General features: G+C 43.2%; 1 protein-coding gene across 6 annotated transcripts; it reads right to left on the bottom strand.

Annotated features, from left to right (window-relative positions):
• Positions 1-494: 494 nt before the first annotated feature.
• On the bottom strand, positions 495-26,791 carry IL20RA (interleukin 20 receptor subunit alpha). Of its 6 annotated transcripts, none has more exons than XM_030023550.2 (7): positions 26,639-26,791; positions 11,622-11,751; positions 8,195-8,373; positions 7,354-7,529; positions 4,990-5,134; positions 4,300-4,439; positions 495-1,760 (listed from the first exon to the last, which is right to left on the bottom strand). In XM_030023550.2, exons 1-7 carry the CDS (start codon positions 26,739-26,741, stop codon positions 849-851), a joined length of 1,785 nt encoding a protein of 594 aa, XP_029879410.1. In that variant the 5' UTR covers positions 26,742-26,791; the 3' UTR covers positions 495-848. The 6 variants fall into 6 exon arrangements, with proteins under 6 accessions (XP_029879410.1, XP_029879411.1, XP_029879413.1 ...); XM_030023551.2 differs by having other exon boundaries at positions 11,622-11,748; XM_030023553.2 differs by having other exon boundaries at positions 11,636-11,751; positions 26,639-26,758.
• Positions 26,792-27,199: the final 408 nt, after the last annotated feature.

Below are 27,199 nucleotides of genomic sequence, written 5' to 3'. Positions count from 1 at the left end.
AGAATTCTCTGAGCTAGTCACACCAGCCTGCCGTGAAAGTCATCAGAGAGGAACAGACACTTGCAGGACATAAGTCATATAGGTGCTGTACTGCGAGTGTCTAAGGCTGGGTGAGACACGCTCCATCCAGTAAGATTACAGGCATTTCACTGAATCCCTCTGTGCCACATTCCCCCCCCAGTTTAAAGTACGACTAATGCTTGCTTTCTTCTCCCTTACATCTGTTGAGCTTGTAGGCACACCTGCTAAAAGAATTGTTGCTGGTTGCATATCTGCATGGCACAGTATGGAAGGGACCCCGCACCTCAGACAAGTCTTTCAATAGAAATAAATAAGAACTTCACTACGTAGAAGAATATTTATAAAACGGAAACAAAATATATACTGGAATGCCCTTAACTTCCACAAAAGTCAGCTCAAACCATTACAAGTAGCAGGAGTGAAACCTAGGAAAGACTGCATTGTGTCAAGATACATGAAATAGCCCAGCAAAATATCATATTGTTGCTTTTTATTTGCTAAAAATAACTGTCTTCAAATGCTGATAACTTGTTTTGGTAGGATTACAATGTGAAAATCCTAACAGCACCCTGTGTAAAAATATATCTTTTTTTAAAAAGAAGATAATCTCATAACCATCATATTTTACCTGAGACGTTTATGATGGAGGTCAAAATCACTTACATCATGTCTGGAAACTGTTACAAATAACATATGAATAAGTTGTTCAACCGTTACCTTCCCGAAAACTTCAATACATTAAGATGTGTTTGCTCCACTGAGTCTACCACTCTCTTTGGCAAAGTAAACAAGATTTTGCATTTTAGAATATTTTAGAAAATTATTGTTCACTCTTCCATTTCTACATGCAGTCCCCATTGCTCCTTGAACTGCAGGAGGTATGTTTCTTGGTCCTCTGATGATTCATCAGATACCTTTTTCTCATACAGTCTGGACAAAATTCCCTCTTTGTCAGGATCATCACACTTGAATACTCTTTCACACACCTGATTTTCAACACTGGACAAGGTAGGAATATACAGTCTTCCAGTATGGGGATCCCAATCTACTACTATGGTCTGTTCACCCTCTTTCTCTGTGAGACCCTGTGCTATTTTTTCCAGCTGAGGGTAGGATGTCTGCCCAGATTTTTCAGTGTCTAAGTCCACCAAGCTGATATGGGTCTCACTCGGCAATTCATCTGCTGCGTCAACCATCTTCAAATTAAGTTCCTCTATTTTCTGTCCCAAACAAGGGTCTGCTGCCCTAACCAGTAGTTGGGGGCAATACGGCTGTCCTGTTTTCTTATTACCCAAGTCCCCCAAAGCAATCTGTGGCTCACCTGGTAGTCCCCTGGGGCCAGAAGTTTTCTCTTCTAGTTTCTGACTGGGAGTGAAGTCTTCAGCCCTTACATCATGTTCATACTCTACAGTCCCTGCATTTTTCTGTCTGAAGGTATTGTTTGTTCTAGGCTGGCCATAAGATGGCCAGTTCCCAGTTTTGTCCCCTTCCTCTTTGTGTGAAATATCTTCATGTGAAATATCAAGCAAGTGTTTTGTTTCCGGCACTTCTTTTGAAGGCAAATCCTTCCCTTCGGTGCCATTGTAAATGGTGTAGTAACAGGGACTTTTCCCTCCCGATAGACGATTGGATTCCTGAGACGGCTTGTACTCATCCACGTTAACACTGATAAGGTTGACCACTATTTTTTCACATGGTATGAAAACCCTTTCTTTGCATTTGTCAGTGTAGTGCCATACCTGGAAAACAAAAAATAGTTTTGTTTGAGTGAAGTATAATAAAAATACCATCTTGCTACTTCTTATACTGTCATATATTTTTAAAATACGAGGCTAGGCTAGACCTTACTAGGAGGTTATTTCAATTTAGGGAAAAAGGAAATTCATCACATAAACCTCCAGCAGTGTTAATATGCTCCACTTTTTTTATGCTATCTGAAGTAAAACTGTATTATGACCAGCTCTAATATCCCTTCTCTCATCTTCCGCATGTCAAAATAACGGTTAGAACAATTTTGTCAAGTTCTGTTTTTGTTTCCACCAGCATAAACTCAAGTGACTTTGGAGAAAACATCAGAGCTGTCCTTGGGTCACAGATTACAGAATATATTCCACTCTTTTTAACCAGTGAAGAGAAGTGCAGTCAAAACCACATCCCAGAAGCACAGAGTCAGGTACCATGTTAAGGTATAGCTTACAGAAAATTAAATAGTATCAGGTTTCCTTTCAGAGAAGAAGCTATACATCAAATTGAAGTACAGCATATGGAGCCTGCATTGTGCAGTCTGTCACAGGCTGCTTTTGTGACCCTGTGATAGATCATCTAGTTAAACAATAGGAATCTTTCTGAAACGAGTAATGTTTCTAACAGTAGTAAATACTGTATGAGCAGTCACTAAAGGAAAGTGCAACAGAAAAACAACAGCCAGAAGCTGCACTTCAGTGCTTTCAAGCTTGAATGGAAGACTAACACCACTAATCAATGTACCATGTAGTCTGAAAGCTCCCCCAGGGCAGAAGTACTGGACCAAAACAAACTGCTTATTCCACCTCCCTCTGACCACATGTGGTGCCCATGTGGAATCGTCTGTAGGCTGGGAAAGCCAGAGAGCATCATTAAAATACCAGGTCTATATTCATTTGTTACCTTAACATTAACTGAATCCAGAGGTGGAGAAATAAAATTGAAGCTTCAAGGTGGTCATAAAAAAGTGCAATGGACATTAAACACCCACCCACCCCCAACATACAAATTTTACATTTATTAGAGAAAAAACTCCTGGAGTTGGAGTTTAGTCTGCTATTGAGTGGGAATTTTTCACTAATTGGCCCTTTATGTTCTTGGACTGTAAACAGCTCTGTCCTCCTAGCTCTCCAAGGGAGACCAAGCTATCTTCCCCTACCATGTCCTGCATCCCAGGATAAAGAATAAAGAATAAGAAAGATGGTGAAAGACTTTTTACCAGAACCTGTAGTGAAAGGGGCAACCGTTTTAAACTGAAAGAAGGTAGATTTAGACTGGATAGAAGGAAAAAATTCTTTACTATGAGGGTGGTGAGGCACTGGAAGAGGTTGCCCAGAGAGGCTGTGGATGTCCCATCCCTGGCAGTGTTCAAGGCCAGGTTGGATGGGGCTTTGAGCAACCTGGTCTAGTGACAGATGTCCCTGCCCCTGGCAGGCGGGTTGGACTAGATGATTTTTGAAGGTCCCTTCCAACCCAAACTACCCTGTGATTCCATGATTCGGTGATAAAGCTGGTGCCTCAAAAAGTGCAGGAGGTGTCTCTGTGCACATCTGAACACACTGCAGCAGTAGCTGCTCTACTCCTTCTGAACCCACAGCCCCTCTGTGAACATTTCTCCTGTCACCTCTGTGCTGCTCTAGATTTCTTCAGAAAGATCAGCATGTTGAAACCAACTCCCTTATACCTCCCATCCCACAGCGTCACGCAGATGGGATTAACATCAAAGTGTTCGTTCATTATTGTAATTGCATGTTTATGGTTGAGCAACTTGTTTAGAGATAGCTGTGAGAAAGTTCTGCTGGGCTGCTGAGCTGGAAACCAGTAACATTTCTTAGACTTTATGTGTTCTTTCTAAAAATTAACAAGCTTTGCAGGTCTAAGAAACTTGCAAACATTTTACGTAGAAAGTGTATTTGGGCTGTCTAACAGAATGTTTGCTCAGACATTTTTGGGTGTTAGGAAATGGTGCAATATTTGAAAGTATTCTTGAAATGCAGATTAAATTATCTGCGTGATGCACACGTGCTAAATCCTTCACAATCACAATTAAGTGGAAGAATCTGGTAATACCCAGTAATAGTCCAAAAGAACATCATGGGGTTTCAGTACTGCTTAATTATCTGCCCTTCTTGTTTCTGAATTCAACCAATTAACCTTTGTTCACTGAATCTCTTCTAGGTAAAGTGCTTCTTCCTAGATACATTTAGGGAGTGCTGACTTCCTAACAGAGCTTGCCTCAGTGCACCTCAGACCTTGCTTATGACAATGACTCTTCCCAAACGAACAGTTCTGTTCTGATCCTCATTAGCTCTGGTCATCTTTTTAGATACAGTTGCTAACTTGAGTTATTACTCTGTTTTTCTCACATTTAATAACCCTCAATGAGATGTTATTTTCTTAATCTGAGTGACAACTAGAGCTTTTATTTGTAGCTAGCCACGGTTTCATCCCAGCTGACTTGGAGCCACAGAAAATGCACAGCTCTGCTGTGAGTGCCAAGGTTGGCAGTGACCTCCTGCAACACAGAACACTTACCAGGTTTGTTGGATGTTTCTGTTTGCTGACATGAATATACCTGTGCACACAATAGCATGTCATTGAAATAAAAAGGACAGCCAGCATGACAGGCAGAACACATCCAAATGTGACTGTTATAGCCTCATCTGCTGTTTTATCTGTTAACAAAACAAAAGTTTTCATTGTACCAAGCAACTTTTTAATGTATTCAGATAGTAATGTGTGCATTCACCACATTGCTTTTTGGTTATGGGATGCAAACGTTTTAGATAAACAAGGAATTCGCAGGAAATTTTAAAAAAAATGGCACTTGAGCTACAGGACAAATTTTTATTATTATCTAAATTATAAAATAAATTCTAAAAAGAAGTAACAACTCCTCCCTCAGGTTCTCCTGTTGCTAAATTCAGACTGACCCATCTCTGCCAGTCCCAAACCTCATTCAAGGAGAAAAAATGTTATCCATTCACTTAGACTCAAAGAATGCAGATCCTTCTCCTCAGAGGTACTGACACACTTTCCAGTCAGTAGATCCCAGCTATGTTTTATTAAAGGCAAAGATTTTTTCATTGGTACAAATGCACAGAGAGGGGAGAAACAATGCTAGCTTTCACTCTCAGAATGGATACATAAAAAACTTAGAAATGCAATCACCATGATTTTTTCTAACCTGCATCTTCTCTTTGTAATTTGCCAGCTTACACATACCTTTCAATGTAGCAATGCAATATTCTTTGGAGAACCCACTGTACAAAAGTGGTGTGCTGACACGTATCTGTGCACTGACACAATAAGTTGTTCCAGGTTCTAACCAGGGCACAACCAAGGTGTTGTTGCTGATGGAGAACCACCACTGAAAGACATAAAAAAAAAGAAAAAAAAATTTTCTCCCCCTTTAACTCCTCAGTTATGGAAAGGTAAATATCTTCCATACAACATGTGTCACAAGCACACAAATTTTCTGGAAAGAATAATGATACTAGAAGAACTGCCAGCTGCATCCTTTTTTTTCCAAATACAATCAAAACTCAAGTTATTTATTAGGTCACGTCCTCTCTGAATATTTCACCTTCCATTCAATCATTCTTCTACCACTACTGAACAACTTCATGCTTTATATGAAGTTGTCCTAGTTTCAGCTGGAATAGAGTTAACTGTCTTCCTAGTAGCTGGTACGGTGCTATGTTTTGAGTTCAGTATGAGAAGAATGTTGATAACACCGATGTTTTCAGTTGCTGCTAGTAGTGTTTAGACTAATGTCAAGGATTTTTCAGCTTCTCATGCCCAGCCAGCGAGAAAGCTGGAGGGGCACAAGAAGTTGGCACAGGACACAGCCAGAGCACCTGACCCAAACTGGCCAACAGGGTATTCCATACCATGTGACGTCCCATCCAGTATAGGAACTGGGAAGTGGGGGCGGGGAATCGCCGCTCGGGGACTAGCTGGGTGCCGGTCGGTGGGTGGTGAGCAATTACACTGTGTATCATTTGTACATTCCAATCCTTTCATTATTGCTGTTGTCATTTTATTAGTATTATCATTATTCGTTTCTTCTTTTCTGTTCTATTAAACTGTTCTTATCTCAACCCGTGGATTTGCTTCTTTTCCCAATTTTCTTCCCCATCCCACTGGGTGGGGGGGGAGTGAGTGAGCGGCTGTGTGGTGCTTAGTTGCTGGCTGGGGTTAAACCACGACAGAAGTAGAACCATGTGCCACCATTAGCCCACATTCTCATGCTGATGTTGCAGTAGAGCTAAAGCATCACTCCAGCCCTGTCCTGACACATAGGCCAATAAAAGGCACACAGTACAGTTTCACAAAATCTGTCAAATTGGGATGTTTTGGTAAAGATAGGAGCCTTAGAATAATGGGTGTTATGTAAACCTTGGAGTCCAAAGTAAAGTAACTGCTATATGTCAAGCATCTTTATGGAAAAAAAAAACCCCCGAAACCAAACAACCCAACTTTTGTCTTCCTCTAATTGTTAATCTTGGCATTTTAATATCCCTCTTGACAGAAAGTGACCTTTTTGGTGCAAAGTTTCTGTCTCAGTTCAGGAAATTCAGAGATTTGCCAGATAGAGATTATGCCTGGAGGACGGGAACAGAAGAATGAATGGCTTTTTTTGACTGATCACTGAACTCTTCCTCATCTACTGTGTTTGTGCTGGCAAATACTACTTGCTAATGAAATGTCAATCTGCAGAGACAGGCAAATGAAGATATTCAGATGGAGTGACAAAGGATGCACTTTGTCACGATGTATTGTGAGTATTGCCGGTAGACTGACTGGCTGGGGAGTGGCCCTGCCAAAGAGGAGACAGGCAGTGAGCTGAACGTGAGCCCGCAACGTGCCCTCACAGCAAAGGAGGCCAGCGGCATCCTGGGCTGTGTTAACAGGAGAAGAGGGAGCAGACGGAGGAAAGGATTATTGCCCTCCACTCAGTGCTCATCAGACCACATCCAGAATACCGTGACCAGTTTTTTTCCCCCCAATACAGAAAAGACTGGCAAACTGGTGTGGGTTTGTAGAGGATCACCAAGATGGCTGGGGCTGGAGCACTTGCCCTGTGAGGGGAGGCTGAAGGACTGGAGTTTGTCCCACCTAGGGAAGAAGGGATGGCTTCAGGGGGACCTAAGAGCAGCCCCCAGGATGACCCAGGGAGGTCATCAAGAAGGCAGAGCCAGGCTCTTCACAGTGCTGAATGGTGGGAGGATGAGAGACAATGGACGTAAGTTAAAAAAGAGAGGTTCAGATTGGATATAAAGAAATATTCTTTCCCTAAGCAGAAAATCAAGCAGTGGAACAGATTGTGCAGTCTCCATCTTTGGAGGTTTTCAGGATGCAACTGGACAAACCCTGAGCGACCTGGTCTGAGCTCATGGCTGATCCTGCTTCGAACAGGAGTTCGGACTAGAGATCTCCTGAGCTTCCCTCCAACCCGAATGATCCTACAATTCCTATGAGGTTATGAATCCTATTTCGATCCTTGCTGTTGCGGACAAAGTGCATTTTAAGAAGCACAGAGCACAGATTTAATAGGTCCAGTTCTACGGCCTTGACAAAGCTTACCCGCTTCTTTGTTTTTTTGTTGAGGACAGACACGTTGTATTGCAGGCCAGGATACACCTGAAGCAGAGATATGGATTCTTCCTCAGGACTTCTCTTCCACTTCTCAGGAGCAGTCAGAATGATTGAAATAGATTTCTCAGTAGAAGACACACTTACCATGGGTGGATCAATTTTAGCTGGAAAAATGAACATGTACAAAAAACAGTCAAATGCAGCAGAGGCACACTGATTTGTCCATGCATTTTCTTGAAGTGGATGATATTAAATTTTTGTAATGTTTTGAGGTGTCTAGGACTTCAAACAATTCATTTATATTGCTAGAAAATTATTTTATCAGATAACTAAGAGGATCTTTATAGTGAAAAGGTGAACACTGACTTGGAATTTTGCCTAGGAATTCCTGTGATTTCGCAGGATTTTACAACCTTGAAACTCCATTCGCTAAAACAAGCTAAATTACCAGTATGTTCTCAGATTATCTGGCACAGATAAGAGATATTGTGATCTAGAGTACGATTACTGATTGATTTAATAGAGCCTTTTTAAAAATCAGAGCTCTTTATACTGTGGATGTGCCACAGATTTTATTTGCCTTGAGTAAAGCTTTACCATAGCACAAAAGAGTATTCAGTATATACAAGACCGTATATCTAACACACATATATCCAAAATCTAACATTATTATTTCAATTACTTCTGCCAAAAGCATAAATGTGAAACAACTGCAAAAAACCCCTAACCTCATGTTAAAATATCACATGCTATGAAGGTACATGCAGTCTGAGCACACAGTATTAATCAAGGCCATTGAACATCTGGCTGCGTGATTAGCTTTCCTTACTGTCTGTAAGAGGGTTGAATCGTGTGGTCTCCATCCAGTCAGAGCACATCCCATTTAGGAAGGCTTTAACGCTCGCGTAGTATTGTTCTTCATAGTCAGAGGTCTCACTGGAGAGGTCACACCATGTTCTGTTAATATTCCTGCATTCTGGCTTTCTAATCCATTTGCCAACACCATATCTATATTGAAAAAGAAAGAGAATGGAGCTGTACAAAAGATATTGCCATGATATTAGTCACCTCGTAACATAGCACAGAAACTGATATTATGGCTGATAAAACAGTTTGCTTGTTTTGCAGAAAACTGCAATTTCAAGGAATTCCCAATTTCAGCTGAGATAAAACACAAGATTTTAAACAATTTTTCATGAAAAATAAATCAGAGAAGGCCCTATCCAGAAGAGGCCATGTGGAACTAACTGGGATCTTACTGATACCAATCTAAGTCCAGTTTTGCTTGCACAGACCAGAGATCTCTCAGCTTCAGTCTCTACCACTTTAGTTTAAACTCTAAACACAAGATAACAGAGTCAGGATAACTATTTATATAGAGACAAAGAGTTCTGACAGAATGGTCAGTGGCTCATCCTCGTGTATGGATGCTCAGGGCGTCCAAGATGAGTGGACAGCAGACTACTCATTGCTGACTGTCAATTCTTTTTCTAGTTTAAAAGAAAGACTCCATTGGAATACAATGAACTTCAAAACCCTTCTAGTTGAAAAAGGGGCATATACCTGCTACCAACAATGCCTCGGTACTGACCAGCTCTTATACACTATCAGAAGAAATCAAGATTTCCTTGGAAAATTCCTGCCTGGATTTGCTCAGAAGCTCCTGCTCCTTAAATTCACATTATTAAGAATTCCCCTTTGGCTGCTAGTTAGTAAGGGTGTGTGGCAGCTTCTACATGACTGCAGGACAGTATCACTCACCAGCATTTTTCACCCAGCTCAAGGCCTTGCTCTCCTAGGTAGGTAGAGTCACACTGAATATAAAAATATTCGTATGTGCAAGATGACCATATCTATGACTACAGACTCTTCCGTGGACCAGCTGACCCTGCAGAGTCAGCGTAGCTAGTGCTCTCTGAGCTCTCACCTTCTACACAATTATCTTTCATTCCATAATTACTGAGCACTTTCCCCTTTTCTAGGAGGTGGACTGTGGCTCCTCTGTTAGCACAGAGGGCAAGATCTGAGCAAAAAAGATTGCAGCCTCTGTAGTAGCCAGTTCAAGTTACAGGAAACTTCTGGAGATCTACATTTGGTTTAGTGCCATGAAAACATTACTAGATCAAGGGAAGTGTAAATATTAGAGATAAAGATTGGGAGCATGACATCATCCATGACAACACTACTACACCTATTTGTAAGCTAAACTTCCAGCACCATCCTTCAGAATGACCCAGTGCTCTCTCGGTGGGAATAAAGGAAATGGATTCTGGTCCTCACTCAAATTCCTTGATATCCTACTGTTGTTGTTTGGGTCCCTATCTCAAGCGTGGTGTCCTCAGATGCAGTTTGGGTCCCTGCCTCAACCATAGTCCTCTGAGAGTGCTGAACTATGGCTTGATAGGCATAGGCCAGGCCCCAGTACAGTGTGAGGAGCTGCTCGTTTTCATTGGGGTAGACAAGGCACCCCTCTATCAGGTGGCGTGTCAGTTTGCCAGCATTGCTTGCCTGTTCAGGTGTAAAGTCCCAGGTTATGGGAGGTGATACCCGTCCTAGGAATCTGCCCAAATCCTTCATACACCCTGCCAGCCAGGGACCGGTCGCTTGAGGGCACATTTCAGTATTGCCTCACCCAAAACTTGTCTTCTCTTATACCAGGATGAGACCAGATTCCACAAAACCCATAATATACCACCAGTATTAATTATTAGTATTGAACAGCTCACATAAGGGTGAACAAGGACCTCGGGAGCCTGCATAACAAACCCATTTATATCAATGCCAGGTAGGGAGAGGGAGATGTATTCCCTCATCTCCTCCACAAGATAGCTCCCACAGCACAGCTAAGCCATCAGTGCCAGGACAAAGCACATAGCCATAGTTTGTTTTAGCATGTTCCCAAGTTCCTTCATCCTCCCCTCAAAATAGCTCCCCCAGCACAGTAAGGCCATCAGTGCCAGCGCAAAGCACATAGCCATTATTTGTATTACCATGTTCCCAAGCTCAGCAAAATAGAGATAAGCAAGCAGCCAACAACCTCCGTGACAGGCACAGGAGCTTGCTGCTTAATAACTAGCTATAGCACGCTTAATGCAAAACTGCCGTTGTCGTGCCCCACGTTAGGCACCAAAAAGGACTGTGGTGGGCTGACCCTGGCTGGGCGCCAGGTGCCCACCAAAGCCGCTCTATCACTCCCCCTCCTCAGCTGGACAGGGGGGAGAAAATATAACAAAAGGCTCGTGGGTCAAGATAAGGACAGTTTAATAAAGTGAAAGCAATGGGCGCGCACGCAAAAGCAAAGGAAACCAAATGATGTTATTCTCTACTTCCCATCAGCAGGCGATGTCTGGCCACTTCCTGGGAAGCAGGGCTTCAGTAAGTGTAGCGGTTGCTCCGGAAGACAAAAATGCCCCCCCTTCCATCTCCCTTTACTTAGCTTTTATATCTGAGCTGACGTCATATGGTATGGAATATCTGTTTGGTTTAGGTCAGCTGTCCTGGCTCTGTCCCCTCCCAGGATCTTGCCCAGCCCCAGCCTGCCATTGAGGGGGGCGAAAATGTTGGAGAGACAGCCTTGTTGCTGTGCCAGCACTGCTCAGCAGTAGCCAAAACACCGGTGTGTTATCAACACCTTTCTAGCTACCAGTGCAGAGCACAGTGCTAGGAGGGCTGCTATGGGGAGAATTAACTCCATCTCAGCCAGACGCAACACACCCAGAAAGGTGCAGACCTTGAAAATATAAGGGCCTGATTCCAATCACATTACTTGGTTTTCTACAATACTTGATAACTTCAGTGGATTTTCTCCTAGACTAGAGAGGCTTGCGGGATCAGAAGAAAACTGTGGGGGTGGGGTCTGTTAGAAAAGACCAACGAAACATGGGGTGCTGTTAATATTCTACTAAATACTGCATCTCCCGATCCATTTAAATGTGTACAGATGTCAATCCACAGCATGGTCCTTCTTCATGCTTCTGTCTCATTTCTCCGGAATGCCCCTGAAAGCTTCCATGTGGCATCCCAAACTTCCTTCAGAGGAAGAAAGTCTCCTTACAAATTTTTTTTAACTGGACCTGAAGTAAGCAGTACCAGAAGTAAAAGTTAAAAACTGTACTGCTTAAGTCTAACTGCTTAAGTCATTTTAGTTCTCCTTTCTTTACTTTTTTGCAGCCCTATCTTGCATAAAGATTTTTAAAATTATTATTTAAAATGCTAAAATAAAAGCCAGTGGGGATAAAATAAACAAGCCAACTTACACTGAATACTTCACCTTGTAGAGTACTCCATCTCCTGTGCCTTCTGGTGCCGACCAGTGAAGGACATTCTTCATGTTTATAGATTCAAAATGGACATTCCTAGGGTCGGGCAAAGAACAATACAACTCTCCTGAGAAAGAAAATAAGAAAGGAACAACATACGCTAAAAATCTGCAAATACATATGCTTCCAAGTTAACCAAAAAAGACACTTATTTTCAAGTAAGCCATAAAATTATTTTTTAAGTAAGCCACAAAATTCTACATACTGCCTTTCTTATCATTAAAAGCACAAGGTTGTTGGCCATGGAAATTCAGTTTTTTCAAAAGTGTCTCTAGCTAGTGCAGTCCCAAATTCCATCTGTACCAGTGTGTTTTTTCTCTAGCAAAAATGGCTTTGCCATTTATGACAGACATTGGCATGGAAATATTCAGGGACTGGAAACTAAAGCTAGAAAAGCTTGACCTAGAAGAGAAATGCATTTTTTTAAATTGGAAGGGTATTTGAACATCAGTTTGAATACTGAATAACAATTTAACACCGGAAATTATAAAAATATTCTTGATGCTACAGTAGAATCTTGTAGCTGAGTGGACTTTTAAAAAATCAAAACAGTTATTTTTAAAAAGACACGTGGAGTCTACTGCAAACACAGCTTTACAACCAGAAGTATGACTTCACACTGGAGAATCAGAGTGGATAATCACAATAGCCCCAACATCATTTGATCATCCATGTTGATTCTCCAGAAAGTCATAAGTGAACACCTACTGTTAGGTCACTCATCTAAATTGCTGTTCGTTGCACCAGTGTTTGAAATGAATAAACAAGCCAGTCTGGGACTCTTAAGAACCCCATTTCATGGCTTCCTAATACACACTCCTAATCTAATAAACTTAATGGAGATGCTCCCATTGCTAAATTGCTTGCAAAACTGAAGCTTGTGGGCCAAGGGGCAGAATCCCAAGCTCCAAGTTGTGACTCAATCCCCAGCACCTCCTGCCACGAGAGCTGTGCCCATGGGAGCAAACCTGAGACCAGCCCTGAAGCTGCACGGCTGGGAAGGAGCTTCTCATTGTGAGTGGCCACGAGAGTATAATGGGGAAGGGAAAAAGTGAACCTGTGGTTCTTCAGGGCTTTTCAAAAGCCTTTAAGCTCTTCTTCCAGGGATGCAATTCTAGTTCTTGAGGTAACAAAAACAGACAAAAAAAAGGGGGAAATAAAGCATATTAACACTAACAGTGGGAACCTGTCTGAATTGATAGTCCTTGACATTTGTTACTTCCTTAAGCAGACCTTAAGGGTTTTTCTGTAGTATATTTCACTATTACTAGAGTAATAGTGTTCATCCTCCTGTATATGCAACATCTAGTTGCTTTTGTAAGTAAAAGTCACCACCATTTTCCTGGTTAACTTGCTGACTTCTAGCTGACTTTGAGCCAAACAGTAAAAGCTTTTCTCTTCAATACATTTATTAAAACAATCTCCTTGCAATTCTGTAGAGACCAATTACTTTAAACTGTCTCGGTGGAAACTCTGGGTTTTCCAAGCCTCTAGCTGTATGTTAACGTTCAAAACAAACTCCGGTATATGCCTGCGTCTGTATCTTCAGATCATAAAGCTGTTTACGGAGGGTATTTCTAAAGTTGCTCTCTTTTTATCTTCAGCACTTAGCTAGTGTTCTGTGGCTTTAAAAATTTTTCTAGTCGGAGAACAAGTTTCAACAGGTATAGTTCTTAGGGTGAGCTTATTTATTTACAAGAAGTATATAGAAAGTCCCATTTCCTTGAACACTTGGACACAGAAATGCCCAGTGACAGTCATCTTGAAAAGCTCCAACTATGGACTCAGTCATAATGAAATAAAAAAAGTTTCAGGATGCCAGGGGATGCAAAAGCAGCAGAAAGAGACCTCCAGTAATCTGCTTTACTCTAACATTTGCTTCCAAGTGGGAGATACAGAACCTAGAAAATAAAAGGGTTTGATTTCCCCCAAATAAATGTCCTCTGCAACTGCTTTAGGTGAAACTAATCCAAATGTGAAGATGAAGCTGCCCAAGACAGCCAAGAGAACAGCCTAAAATGGGCAACATCTGTTCAGTAAAATAGAAAAGCTCCTAATCCACTGATGTGCATGCTACCAAGAAGAACAAACCAAAACCAGCATTACATGGACTACAACAAATCATCAATGCATCAAGTTTCACTCTTTGTACCACATCCCAGCACTAAAGCGTATGGAGACTTCAGGAAACCCGTCAACTGCATAATCAACAACCGGGAATAAGAGATTACAAAAAAAAAAAAAAAAAAAAGTATCAGAAGCACACAATACTGCCCAAGCCCTGAGAAAGGCAACCACGCAATCTGTGTAGAAAGGGAGGGAGGGACTGAGGCACAAACAAACTTTCTGCCGCAATTCCCAAGTAGGAGGAAATACAAAGTAGGTATTTTCTTAGATCGCTGGGAATCAAAGCCATAAAAGGCTTCTCATTAAAAAACAATGAGGACAAACTAAAAAGCCCAACAAGGAGAGATTTAAGAATAAAACAGAGTCTGGAGGAGAATACAGTATTTACTGCATGGTCCAAAAACCTTCAAAGGAAAGATTAAAAAAATTCAAGCCCTTAAACAGCAACAGATGAGAAGAACATTTGTCTCTGGTAACTTGGGCTCTGAGCAAGGCATCTGTTCTGCAGTGGTCATAAAAAGCAGAGGAGGATAAACTCTTCCATAGGTTGGTTCATCTCTCTATTTAGGATGGACCAGACTGGGTGCATCTCCCTCCCTCCAGTGGAGATGCTGGTCAAGCCCATCAGCCCTGATCTCCACTTCCTCGGCAGTTAAACTTATCAGAGATGCACCTTGTCCAGGGAGAAGTGGTAGGAAACACTGTAAGTCTTTACGCGAGAAGGATAATCTCTCCTCCATGTCCACCACAAACAAGGAGAAAAAGGAACAGAGTTCAGTTTCAGCGAGAAAGGAGGTATTGGGAGTAATCCCTTGTGGGAAGAGGAGTGACACGTGGGGATGGGTCACCTGGGAGGGCTGCTGGATCTTTCAAAGGGCAGATTAGAGAAACATCTGCCAGAAATGATACTAATTTAGCTGATTCTGCCTAGGGGTAGTGAGCCGGACTGGGTGATCTCTTAACGTCACTGCCAGCCCCATTTTGATAGGCCTTCTTATACTATCTGATAAATCTGGCTTTGCACTGTGCAGTAATAAATTTGGCTGGGGTACGGCTGAATCAGGTGCAGGATAGCTAAACACATCCCTAACAGCTCACTTTTCACACCTTTTTTCTTTAAAAGTTTTTAAAATGTGTACTTCTTATCAGGCTAATCCATAGTCACCGAATTGAACTGGCCGGAGGCAGCCAGCTCATCACAGACGAGTGAAATTACTTCCATTGGTTTTCTGAATAGTTTTTTGTTCGCCTTACCTTTTGACATTTGTCCATTCTTGCATAAAAACATTTATATTCCTTGAGCATATTTTGAAGTAGCAAGAGTCGTGCATTTGTCTGTTACAGTAAAATATTTTTAAACTAGTAACATGCAAAGGTGTTTTTTTGTCGATTTTTTTTTTTTTTTTTTTTACATTTGCCTCCTCCCGGTGTGGTTTCTGTTGTGGTAAATGAAGTTTCAAAACAGAAACACTGACTGCAGTAGACGAGCCAATCTCCACATGCAGAACCCACAGACTGTATCTTTACAAGATCTAAAGTATTACAACACTGCTGGCGTGCTCCCACCTGCTCCCAGCTCAGTGTGATTTGGAAGGCAGAGGGACCGAGACCGTTAACTTTCCATTTGCTGCAAAAGCAGAGATTTGGTTTCCATTTCTGGTCTTGCCCCTTTAGTAAAGACTTCTGTTTACCCTTACAACAAATCATGCAAGTTTTTTTATTCATCAATTCTGCATCTGTGAAACAAGAATAAAACTACCATACTGCCCTATTTCTCCGGGAAGAGTTAAGAATAAACTCCTTCGTGTCTACTCAACACTCAATAGTATCAGGAGGTATGCGTAGAAAATAGATTATATATACAGCTTGTATGTTCCATGGTTATCAGTCAGGAAACGACTCAAGTATGTGCATCAGCTACTTATTTCATTATCTTGTCTTTAAACACAATATATCCAGTTATATTCTGATTTTATTTCCATTAACCAGGATTAATGGCATGGGTGTCACATGGAGTATTTTCAGTTCTTACTGGCCTACATGAGAGCAGAAATCACTCATACCTGTTGCTTTGCTAGGTTTAGTCTGTCTCATAGTAGTCTGCAATGGCTGTCATCACTTCCCAGTATAACAAAGTAACTTTATTTGTTGCGTGGAAAAACCTGGAGCCCTTATTACTGTCTTTGGAAACGCTGTAAATCAAACCTTGAGTAATACCATTCCTTACATCTTCATGACTCTGCACACCTGAACTGGAAAGAAAGTAGTAATATAGTCTTGCAAACTTCACCACCATAACAGAAGCAAGTCCTGATCTTAGAATAAGCTATTGTGAGACTCTCCAAAATAGGTATGACTTAGCCTGAAAACACCTTCACGTGTGAGCCAAAAAACCCACTGACGTCAGTGAGATTATTCACATGAGTAAAAGACTGCACGGCAGGTGCCTCATCTTCTCTTTATGAAAGTGTCTGCTGGGTTTAAAAACCTGGTCACTTTTAATCACGTAGAGCTCCCTAGCAGGTACGTGCCTGGCTCCAGTCGGTACTGTTCAGAGCTCAGTTTTGGTTATAGCCGTATCTATGTATCTATACACACATGCATATGCACACGCAGACATATATATATACACAAGTATAAGCACAGATAATTTCCATGTTACAACTATTATCCGTTCAGTGTATCTGCTTTTTATCTGCGAGGAGGCACTGCTGCCTATCTCAGTGACAAACAGCTGTGTTTAACGTCAATGCTGCAGAACAAATACAGCTGCAACTACCTGTGCCCTCTTGGTACGAACAGATTTAACTTTTCACTTGAGCTAGGTAACCTAGCAGCTGCAAAGCATAAAAATACATAAACACATAAAAATGTAGATATTTTTCCTGTACACTGGCTAAAGTTCTGGGGTGGGGAGAAGGCAGAGGACCCACTGAAAGCTGACCTGTTGGCACAGAAATGCCTCCTCTGTCTCAGTACTGTTGTTGACCCTACCGCTCTGAAGCGGAGCGATCATCTGCCGTATTTTACTGTGGCATGGCTACAAGGGTGCAAACACTAAATTGTCCAACAAAATAAACCAACAAAGAAGATCACAGGGCTTCTCTAGACAACTGTAAGATATAATTTAAGACAGTGAGTGATGTGGAAAGCATTAAGACAGAATGCTTTCTTACTGCAACAGAGCTTTTCCCAATAGCCACAGGAGTAAAACCCAGGGACTCCTCCCCTACAGTCATCTCAGAATTTAAAAGAGGAACTCCTTTTCTGACAACAACAGAGAGTTTGGCTTCAATTGCTGTTGTATTTTCTGATACGAGAGTGGCCCTTGAGAGCACCTCTGATGGAAGTGGCTCCTTTGTGCTGGACACCAAATTTATGGGCAACGCTGCAGGCACTCCCCATGCCTCACCATTTGCAGCTGCCACTCGAAGGCCACGGATCTAACCCATGCTTACACACCTCGGGGGGAGGGCAGCCTTTCAAACAGGCCGAGGCCCTGATTCACCTTTTCCCACCAGTGAAGCATCAAGCAATTTAGGAGTAATCTAGGACACCGAACATTCGCTTCTGGCGATGCTGTAAGCCACTGCCCTTGCTTTAGTCTTTCTGTTCAGCTTTGGGTGACTTCCACCAAACTCCTGCAAAATCTTGCTTGCTCCTTCTATGCTGCTGCTCTTCATTTTTTAAGGAATTTTTGCTCTCTTTTATTCCTCCAGCTCATCTGTTTCAATGGTTATGTTGTTCTCAGTGAAAAATATTCCCTCAAACACAGGCCTAAGCATAATATAAAAATGGTTACACTCCGTCAGAACAAATGTCCATTGGTGGCACTCGCTAGCAGAGGGTTGGGGCTGTCTTTTCTGGCACATCTGCAGCCTCAAGCAAGCTGGCACTGGCCATGCAGGAATGTGAGGGAGTATGCTAAGTGGTAAACAGGGGAACAGAGCCAAAATTGGAGATCAGGAGTTACAGAGAAGGGAAACCCATTGAAGCCAGGAATACACATTAGCAAATGTCATTACCTGCAATTAGTCACCTTAGCAACAATTTAAACAAATGAGTTAGCTTTTTTTAAATTAAGTGAGCCTGAAAGTTTTTCTCTGTGCCCATTCTTTTAGACTCGAACTCAACAGTCTGGATAATGAGGAAGAGGAGGAGGAGGGGCACATCGGAGTCATTGCAGCTTAGCTGCCTTTCTCCTAGTGGGTTGCTGGAGCTCTGGGACTGCCAGGTATGAAGTTGGGCTAGTGAAAGCCTTTGACTTGAGCAGCGCTGGTGGGAATGTGGGGAGGAGCACGGAGGTGATTTCCTGTTCAAGTCATAACAGCGCTCGAGAGCTAACCACAAAGCACACTCTTGCCCTCCCAGAACTGGAGCCCGTCACTCCCATCACAGCCTGTTCAGAGGGGGCACAGGGGAGAGGAAGATGGGGACAGAAACGGAGATGCAGGACTACATGAAAACCAGGTGGTGGAGCATATGGAAAAGCATGAGAGAAGAGGTGGGGAAACGTGAGAGAAGGATGAGACTGGGGCACGTGGAGGTTTTTTTTGAAGAAATAGGTAGGCTGCCATTGGAAATAGGTGAACCCAAGGAGGTCATTTGGGGAAAGAGCGCGAGTGGAAATACAGCCTGAGGAATGGGAGAGATGCAGAAGAGGGACTGATGCTGCGGTTTGCCCTGACATGCTCTCCTCCTCCGTGTGAAGCCTTGCATTTATTTATCCAAACCATGTCCTAACTTACAAAAACACCTCTACAGAGAATATTGGTCAAAGAACACTCAGACTCAGTCCAGAAAGACCCAACTTCAGAATGGAGGAGAAAGTTTTCCCAGTCCCTTGAAGGCTTGCTAGGAGACAGCTGGAGAGGGCCATGACAGCTGAAAACCATTCCTTTTTGCTAACTTGTATGACAGAAATGAAATAAACTGAATTTTCTTCCCACTGTGCTGAAGGTTTGCAAGTGCAAGAGTAGAGCTCACACTACCTAACCACGCCCTGCTGCAAAAACCTTTCCTTGATGCGCTCCAGCAGGAGAAAGTTATTGTAGGTATGTTTTCTAATTCTGAGTGATCAACACTGGCCTGAAACAAGGTGAGTGAAATTCAAGGTGTGCTTGCCTAAAATTACTCACAACACCTTTAAGGCTTTCAGAGTCATATCCATCAGAGGTGTTTTGTGTTTGTTGGGTTTTTTTTTTTTAGTTATCAAATTCAATGAGTTTTTGTTAAGTTTGGAATGCAAAAACGTTTTTTGTCAAAAAGAACTAAATTCATTTTAAAAGCCCACTGTTGACACAATTCCATGACACAATAGCTGTTTTTTAAAACAGATGTTTTGAAGTTATATAAAATATTAAAAATAGCCCAACTGTCCAGCGTTTAATTTTGAGGATTTTCTTTTCTCCCTAGAACACGTTTAGCATTACCAATTTATTACTACTTAGATCAACCACAACCCAATAGCCAAGAAAATGAAAGCTTAATCAGAATACCTCTGACATCTCACATTTGTTTTTCAAAATACCCCAGGGTTAAATAAGCTTTCTGTTTGAAATATTGTTAAAATTATGCTGTGTGACAGTTATCAGCCGAATCCCGATAGACCACATTTTGGAACACTCCCAATCCATCCTTACATAAAATACCTATTTTTTACACATAAACTGAGCAAAAATTAGGTTTGGCTTTCATCATTTAGTGCTGGCTAATATCAGCTGGGCAACAACAGTCCATTTTGAACTGACAGCATTATATTCCTTGCCTCACAGGTGTTGCTCCTTGCTCTCTGACCTACTGATGGCTTGTCTAGAGAAGGGATTTTCTTTTCTTGGAGTCCAAACTAATTTAGTTAGTAAAATCCCCCATTCTGAATCCACATTTTCTCTTGGGCAGGAGATTGAGTGTGATGTCAATGGAGGATGAGCACTCGCCTGCATTTCTGAGGGAAAAGCAATCCTCAAAAGATGCAAGTCAAACACCTTCTCCTGCATCCAAAACCCGAGAGGAAGGACCAACACTCCTAGCAAGCAATCGGGCTGCCGAGGCCACACAGCCACCCCTGCCCAAACGATCATAAATGGCCTATTTCCAGTCCCCAGCCAGTGCTTGCAAACGGCAAGAGGCAATTTCAAGTTCACCCCATGGGAGAACCAGCACAGCTGTAGGTTTTATCTCTTGCAGGGTGCTGGAGACTGTCCGACGATACCCCGGCAGGCATGAGGGAGCCTGCTGAGCATCTCTGCTACTCGAAGCACTCACAGAATTGTTTTTCCCTCTTGTGCCCCACGTTTATGCTTCTCCCCACAGATGATCGAGGACATAAGCTCCTCTGGGAAGCAACGGCTTGTAGAGAACTCACAAGAAATGAAGGTTTCCTGGGGTACCCACCCATTTCTGTTGGTCTCCGGTCAGGTACAGGCTGGTGTGTTTTGAGGCACCGTATGACTGTTCAGAGTGTCCCACAGTAATTTCAGATGTGAACAAGTCAGTATCTAATTATAGGTATAGTAGTATTTTTAATATCTTTCCTGTACTCAACAAGCATTTTTTTGTTAAAACCACCAGTCGTGATTTCTAGACTCATTTACCTGCCTACAGATTTAAACGGATTTTGCTGAACAGAGGAAGTCATTCAGCATAATCATCTACGTCTTTCACACATAAGTTACAAAAGACTGCCTCAGAAATGGCGTTAAAGTCAGTAACATGCACAGCTGGATCCAAGGGACAGTGCGGTGTCGCTGACGTTCAAGGGAATGGCCAGCACACTTTGATGAGATCAGGAGGAGCCCGACCATCGCCTGGGCTGCAGGAGAAGCTAGCTCTTGGTCTTGTTTGAGCTACTGCCAGTTGATTTAGACTCAGAGAGCTGAACAGGTCTACTTCTGTGCCTGTCTGCTACCTTCTTACAGCGGGAAAAAGCCCTGTCAGCAATTACACATGCCTCAGCCTTCTCAAGGCACAGTTTTCAGTGCTTCTGAGCCACATCCTGTACATTACTATTTTGACTACAGTACCCCCGAAGAGCAGGATATTGATGTACTTTCAGAAAAGACAAGGAAAGCCGAGAGAAGTGAAGTCTTTTGCAAACCAGCTGCAATAATAAATACTAGCTCACCTGCTCCCTCCAGCCTTTAAGAAATTAGTAGGAAATAGATTAACCCCTTTCATCTAAGAGCTGTAATACCCACTCGTGCGTGTTCTTACGCACAGAGTGTGATTAAGCTCAAACACATAAATCTTCGTAGCAGAATGTAAGATCCTTTCACCTCCTGAAGCAGCATTCTTCTCTTACTTCTCTTTGGACAGATCCCTGTCTCATCACAGAAAAAGGAGTGGGAAATAGAAGGCTGAAAAATAGCTAAGCTAATCAGGTGAGATTTAACTCAAGGTGCTGGGGTATAAAGAAGGGAAGAAGAGACTACAGTCTTCCTCCTGTCCCTTCATTGACCTTAAAATACTCTTGCAGTAGCCAGGCAGACAGGAGAAGTCACCTATTTTCCACGGGAAAGAGATATAGTTTATTTAATCTCTTCATATGTAAACTATCCCATACCTCCAGTCCTACAACTCGTTTCCTTTTCTGTCTGATTTAACTAGTTTTACTGTACTGTTTTCAAGATAGGATGAGCAGTGGATAAAAACCTGCAAGTTACTGGTAAACCAAGTATAAAGCACAGATCTGTACATCATTTAAACACGGCTCTCCAGTAAAACCTCATTTTTATCTAGAGATGGGCCTGGCTTCCAGAATTCAGGCTCTTATAAAGCTAAGCTTCTTAAAATACGGGAGCTCTTGTTTGGCTCATAAAGGGTGATTTTTCTCTCCCTTAGCTATTAATCCTGTGGTTGTAGATATTTAACACCACTTCTTGGAGAAAAATCAGTCAGCAGAAATCAATCTGTACAAGCCACAGCTATAAAACTAAAGAAAAACTGGAACCACACAGGCACAAATGACTTGAGTAATCCTAACCACTTGCTTCTCTTGAAATTAAGACTATAAAGACCACTAGAGAACACCAACCATGGAAGGGTAAGGTTATCATCTACAGTGGTGAACCTGATTGTTCGCATGGGGAACTGCAACGCACATCTAAGTTTTGGACTTTAATCACAAATCCCAACAGCGTTCGAAGTTTCTCTACAGAATGAACTACTTCCTTTAACCATTTCCATTCCTAATTAACAGGCAATAAGAATTTGTCAAGCTGTGGAAATCATAAGCAAAGCCAAGCACTAGGGCACAGATCGCAGCATTGTCTGAAACAGCCTGGCATGAGATTGGAAATTGGAGATGAAAAGATAAGGATGAGCTTTAGACTACATGAACGTGACACTCCTTCTTCATATACTCTAGTTCTCCTTATGCCAATATCCCTTTTTATTTATTTCTATGTTAGATTTACTCTTCTCTCCTTCACAATGGCAGAGAGCCAGGAAATACCACGTAAAACCACCAAGCTCAGCCCTCCCATATACTCCACTCTTACTACTGAAGCTTAATGCCCTCTCTGGTAAACACACAGATTATTGCCACCAAAATGCAGTTCGATCCTGCTGAGTATATAGACATATACTAGATAATACAAAATACCACATGCACAAAATTGTCAAGTTTTCAGAGGGTTCAAAAGTCATTGTATTTTACAATATTTTTCCCCACTGTTTTTCTCATCTCTACCGTTGCATGAACACATTTTTTCTTCTTTGAATCATTTAGCTAATCAAAGAAGACAATTGTCTGTGAGTTCTTACTGCATTTGGGTAACATACAGCCATCACTTCAAGTGCAATCTATAAACTTCCCAGGACACAGACATCACGGAGTATATCCACAGGGCGATTAACCTATTTATTATGTGCACACTGCATGCCTTACACATGAAATAATCTGATGCCTCAGTACGCTATTTAACACTTCAGCTAATACTTACCGGCTGTGTCTGTGCAATAGATCAGCCTCTTCCCAGATCCAAAATGTACCTTAAATCACCTTGTGTCAATACCAAAACATCTCAGCGCTGCTCAACTTGAAGCCATGCAATTCACTTCTGTCCTTCACAAATTATGACTGGTGCTCAAACACTATGTGTTCATGCAGGAATAAAAGTGGTTGTTCAGGCTTTGTTTCTATCAAAATAAGCTGAGCAAGTTGCTTCTGCTGTCCCAGTTTTCAGGGGGAGTGAATTGCAGACAGCACTCTCCCGCCTCCCCTCGAATCCAGGAGCAGCATCCACACACGGACCTCAAGTTTTTAAAGCCCTGGGTGTATGCCGACCTCAGGAAGCCTTCTCAAGGATTCACTGTGGGTATGTGAGGAGGAAAGGAAGTGGATTATTAGTGCGGGAATATTGCCTGCCTTCTGGATGGTTTTAACATGATAAAATATGTCTGGGCATCAATGTGGTCCCTGAACTCCAGCTCAATGGGTTAACTGCAAAGCCTATACTGTGACCCCTTTTATCCTTTTATTCTGTATTTCCCAGAACAACATCTTGATCACAAGGGATGTTTCGTACATTTCAGTGCTCTAGTAACTGTGAAAGAAAACATACTGAAATTTGCTTAAAGGGAGGCATGAAGCTACTTCTTAAAATGTAGATCTATTTATTAGTAAAAATATGATCAAATGGAAGATGAAAGAAAAGTAAATTAAATCAGGTCTGTCAACGCAGACCAAGCAACTTATGCAACTATTAGAAAACATGAAAAGGGGGAAGCTTGCAAGGTCCCATCATAAGAAATGTACTTGCTATAGCCATATACCAACTCCAGTAGAATCTAAGGCTATGTCTACATTAGCAAGTAATGCAACCCACTACGAGCAGGTCTGTTACATGAAAATGTCGGTATTGAGAAAATCTTGTCTACGCTATACACGTTTCAGGTTTTTTCTTTTTAACATCGGATTAGCTTTACTTGCATTAGATATTCTGATGAAGCACATCTTCCAGGGCATCTTCATCCAGAAGAAATCCAGTTCCAAGACTGTGTCACAATACAGACAAAAGCACAGTAAGAGAAATTATTGAGAGATTTGTTTCAAAATCACATGCTTTACCTGAACGAACACAGTAAACATGCCTTAAATATATCAGAATGCTTCTATTTTTGCAGTACAGCATTCAGGCTCATTTCCCTTTCCTCAGAGTATTGCAGTATCCATTGCATTCTTTCTTCTGTATAGATCTATAAGACAGAGACTGGACTCTATGGGACAGAAATCTAAAGGTTTCTCTAACTGCAGAAGAATGTGGTTAGGGAAACCTCCACTAAGAACATGGGGCAGGATTTAAGATGGAGATTTGTAAATTAACATTCTACTACTTCCAAAATTCAGGATGTTCCTTCCTATCCTTATGGGTTTCTTGCAAAAATTGCTAAACTCTCCTACGTGGTAAAGAGGAACATGCTACATTTCTTGATCCTGTTGATTAAACAATGAATTTTCCATTTTTTTCCATTTGCTTTTCCATTTTGTGTTTTCTGTCCTTCTTCATTTGTTCTAGAGTACAGATTTTTAAACAGTGAGTGAAACACCAATTTATAAAAATCCCACTGAAGCGCAGTGACAAATGAAATCTTTGTCCTGTGCAAAGCCAGGTAATGCCCAGATAGCATGTTAGGTGGGCACAGATCATTAGACAGCAGTGCCCTATAACAGAATGCAGTCAGAGACTGCTGAAACAGTAGATGTAATCCACTAAGGATAAAATTGTACCCACTAACACACCGCAGTGAAAACAAAAGGTGTTTTGCTTGATGTTTTGCAAAGGTCCAACTATAAGTTAGCCTTTAAATGCTGTTGCCACAGAATTCAGAAAGGAACTCAACAAGAGATCCCAAAGGGACGGGCACAGCACAGATCCTGCAAGATGCTAGAATTTGAGTGTGTGAAGTCCTGCTGTAAGACTGCTTTCCATGGCAGTTGGGTCCCGGCACAATCCGTTCCTATTCCAGCACCAGATCAAGCACTTAGGGCAACCACAGTATTTTCAGGACTGCATCGGCTCCCGACTGGCAACCCAGGCTTCTTCTGTTGGAAGAAAGTACCCCAAAGGGACTCCTCTACCTATCACTTCACTTTGGAGAAAGAGCAGGAGCAGTGCTATGACAGTTCTGCACCTCATATACTTTTTTCCATTGTTAGCAATATACTGCTAGGCTGAATTAAACCAACTTTTACTGTCTCACGCTGAAAGAGGTGAAAATGGAAGCTCTAAGCCTTCGGTGAAAGGCACAGCTCTCCCTTCCATGCTGGTATTGCTGACTGTCAACAAAAACCTGAAATTATGTCCAGCTAAAACCTCAGGAATGTGCAAACAGATTCTCTTCTCCTTGAACAACCATTAGACAAAACCAACATAAGCCCTTGACACTTTTCTAAACCTTCTTTGGAATCAAAACCAGTAGTAGTCAGATTTTAATTTTTTTTAAAGGGCAACTGAATGCCAGTTATACAGATTTTCCAAAACACTTGCATCAGCGAACTTAAATAAGATGAAAACGACATGGACAGTTACCTAAAGAGAAGCTGGCATTGGTACCTCTGAAAGTCACGCAAAATCACTGATGCATAACAGAGTAGTTTGTCAAAAGAGTTAACTGAGACACAGTACTTTGTGCTACTCAAGAACATTCAGGATATGAAGAACACTCCTTACCACCGGCCACCTCCCACAGGATCTGGGAGTTTTGCTGTGGATTTAAATGGGAGCAGACTCTGTCCTTACATACTTGGTTTTGGGGACAACATTTGCAGCAGAGAACAAGAGCATGAAGATGGCGTAGGTTCCTCAGAAGATCTGCTGAACTCTGCAATGCCTTGCTCGGTTTTATACTCAAGGGATATAAAAAAAGAAATCATGCGTGATGCTTTTAACAGCAGCAGGGGACCCACCACGCACACCCATTCAACAGCTACGGTTTACAAGCTCATTCCCACTGGGTACCATCCTTGCCTGTGCCGGAGGCAGTTTGCCATTTGAGCTGCTCCCACAGCCCACTCCAGCTGCCACCTTCCCCGCTCCCTCTGCCTCCTTGTGCGTGGATATGTGGCTGCCACCGCAGGAGCGCTCCAGTCTACAGGTGGGAAAAGGGAATGGGAGCCACTCCGGATACTGGCACACGGGCTGAGTATCTCTGCCAAAAACTCCATCCTGCCTTTTGTGTTAATCGGTCCCTCGACTGCTCAGGTACGACTCCGGCGCATGGCGGCCTACAAACACCAAAGACACTTGGGGAATTACCCCGATGAGTATAGCAAGGACTGTCTCAAGAGCACGCTATCAACTTAGAGCTGAAAGGAAATTAACACGCGGCTTTGTAAAACCTAATTCCAGCGTTAACTACGGAGAAAAGAAAAAGAGGAAGCAACATTACAGAAATACCTCTCCCTCCAGTCCTCTCCCTCCAGTTCAGCACCGGAGGCCAGAAACGCGAACGTTAAATGAAGGCACCGCTGTCTAACACGAACGGCACACCGCACCCCAGCCCCGGCCCGACCGGCGGCGGCGGCGGCAGAAGCCGCCTCCCGCCCGGGCCGCCTGCGCGGGCTCCGGCCGCACGCAGGCAGAGGGAGCACGGCTCGGCACGGCTCGGCACGGCACGCCTCGGCACGCCTCGGCACGGGCGGCCGGGCCAGCTCTGCCTGCCCCGGCCGGCCGCCGTGCCAGGACAACCGAGCGCGGAGACGACCCCCAGGGACCCGCGGCGCGGGGGGCCCGGCTCCCAACCCCCGGCCCGGGGAGGGACGCGCATCCCCCGCGGGGCCGGGACAGAGACCGGGGCCGTGACCGGCGGGCAGCGCCGCCACCTACCTGCGTGCGCCGCGGGGGGCGGCGGCAGGAGCGGCAGGAGCAGCGGGACCAGCGGGAGCACCGGCAGCCAGGCCGCCCCCCGCCGCGGCCAGCCGGCGCCCATGGGGGCTCACATCCCCCGGCCCGGGCTCGCCGCGCTCGCCAGCGCCGCCGCCGCGCCAGTGGAAGGAGCCGACCGGCGGCGGGCGGGGCGCGCAGGGGAGGGGAGGAGGAGCCGGGCGGGCGGGGGTGGTGGTGGTGGGGGGGGGGGTGGTGGTGGTGGTGTGTGTGTGGCTACATCTTGGGGAGGGGAGGAGGAGCCGGGCGGGTTCAGATGCCTGACTTTTCCCATTACTTGGCGTTAAATCGTGCGTTTGAACGTGGGAAGAGGCTATGGAGTCTCCATCCTTGGATAGACTCAAAATCCAGCTGGGCAGGGAGCTGAGCACCCTGCTTCACCTGACCCTGGTTGGACTAGAGGGTCTGCAGAGGTGCGTTCCCGCCTTAGCAACTCTGGGATCGTGAGAAATAACACGTTTCTGTTGCGAACAGAGCTCTCGCTGAGTTTGTGCGCAGCTGCTC

This window comes from Aquila chrysaetos, chromosome 8 (genome assembly GCF_900496995.4).
Source record: "Aquila chrysaetos chrysaetos chromosome 8, bAquChr1.4, whole genome shotgun sequence".
NCBI lineage: Eukaryota > Metazoa > Chordata > Aves > Accipitriformes > Accipitridae > Aquila > Aquila chrysaetos.
The sequence above is the reverse complement of the archived record's forward strand: the minus strand, read 5'-3'. Positions and strand labels throughout refer to the sequence as shown.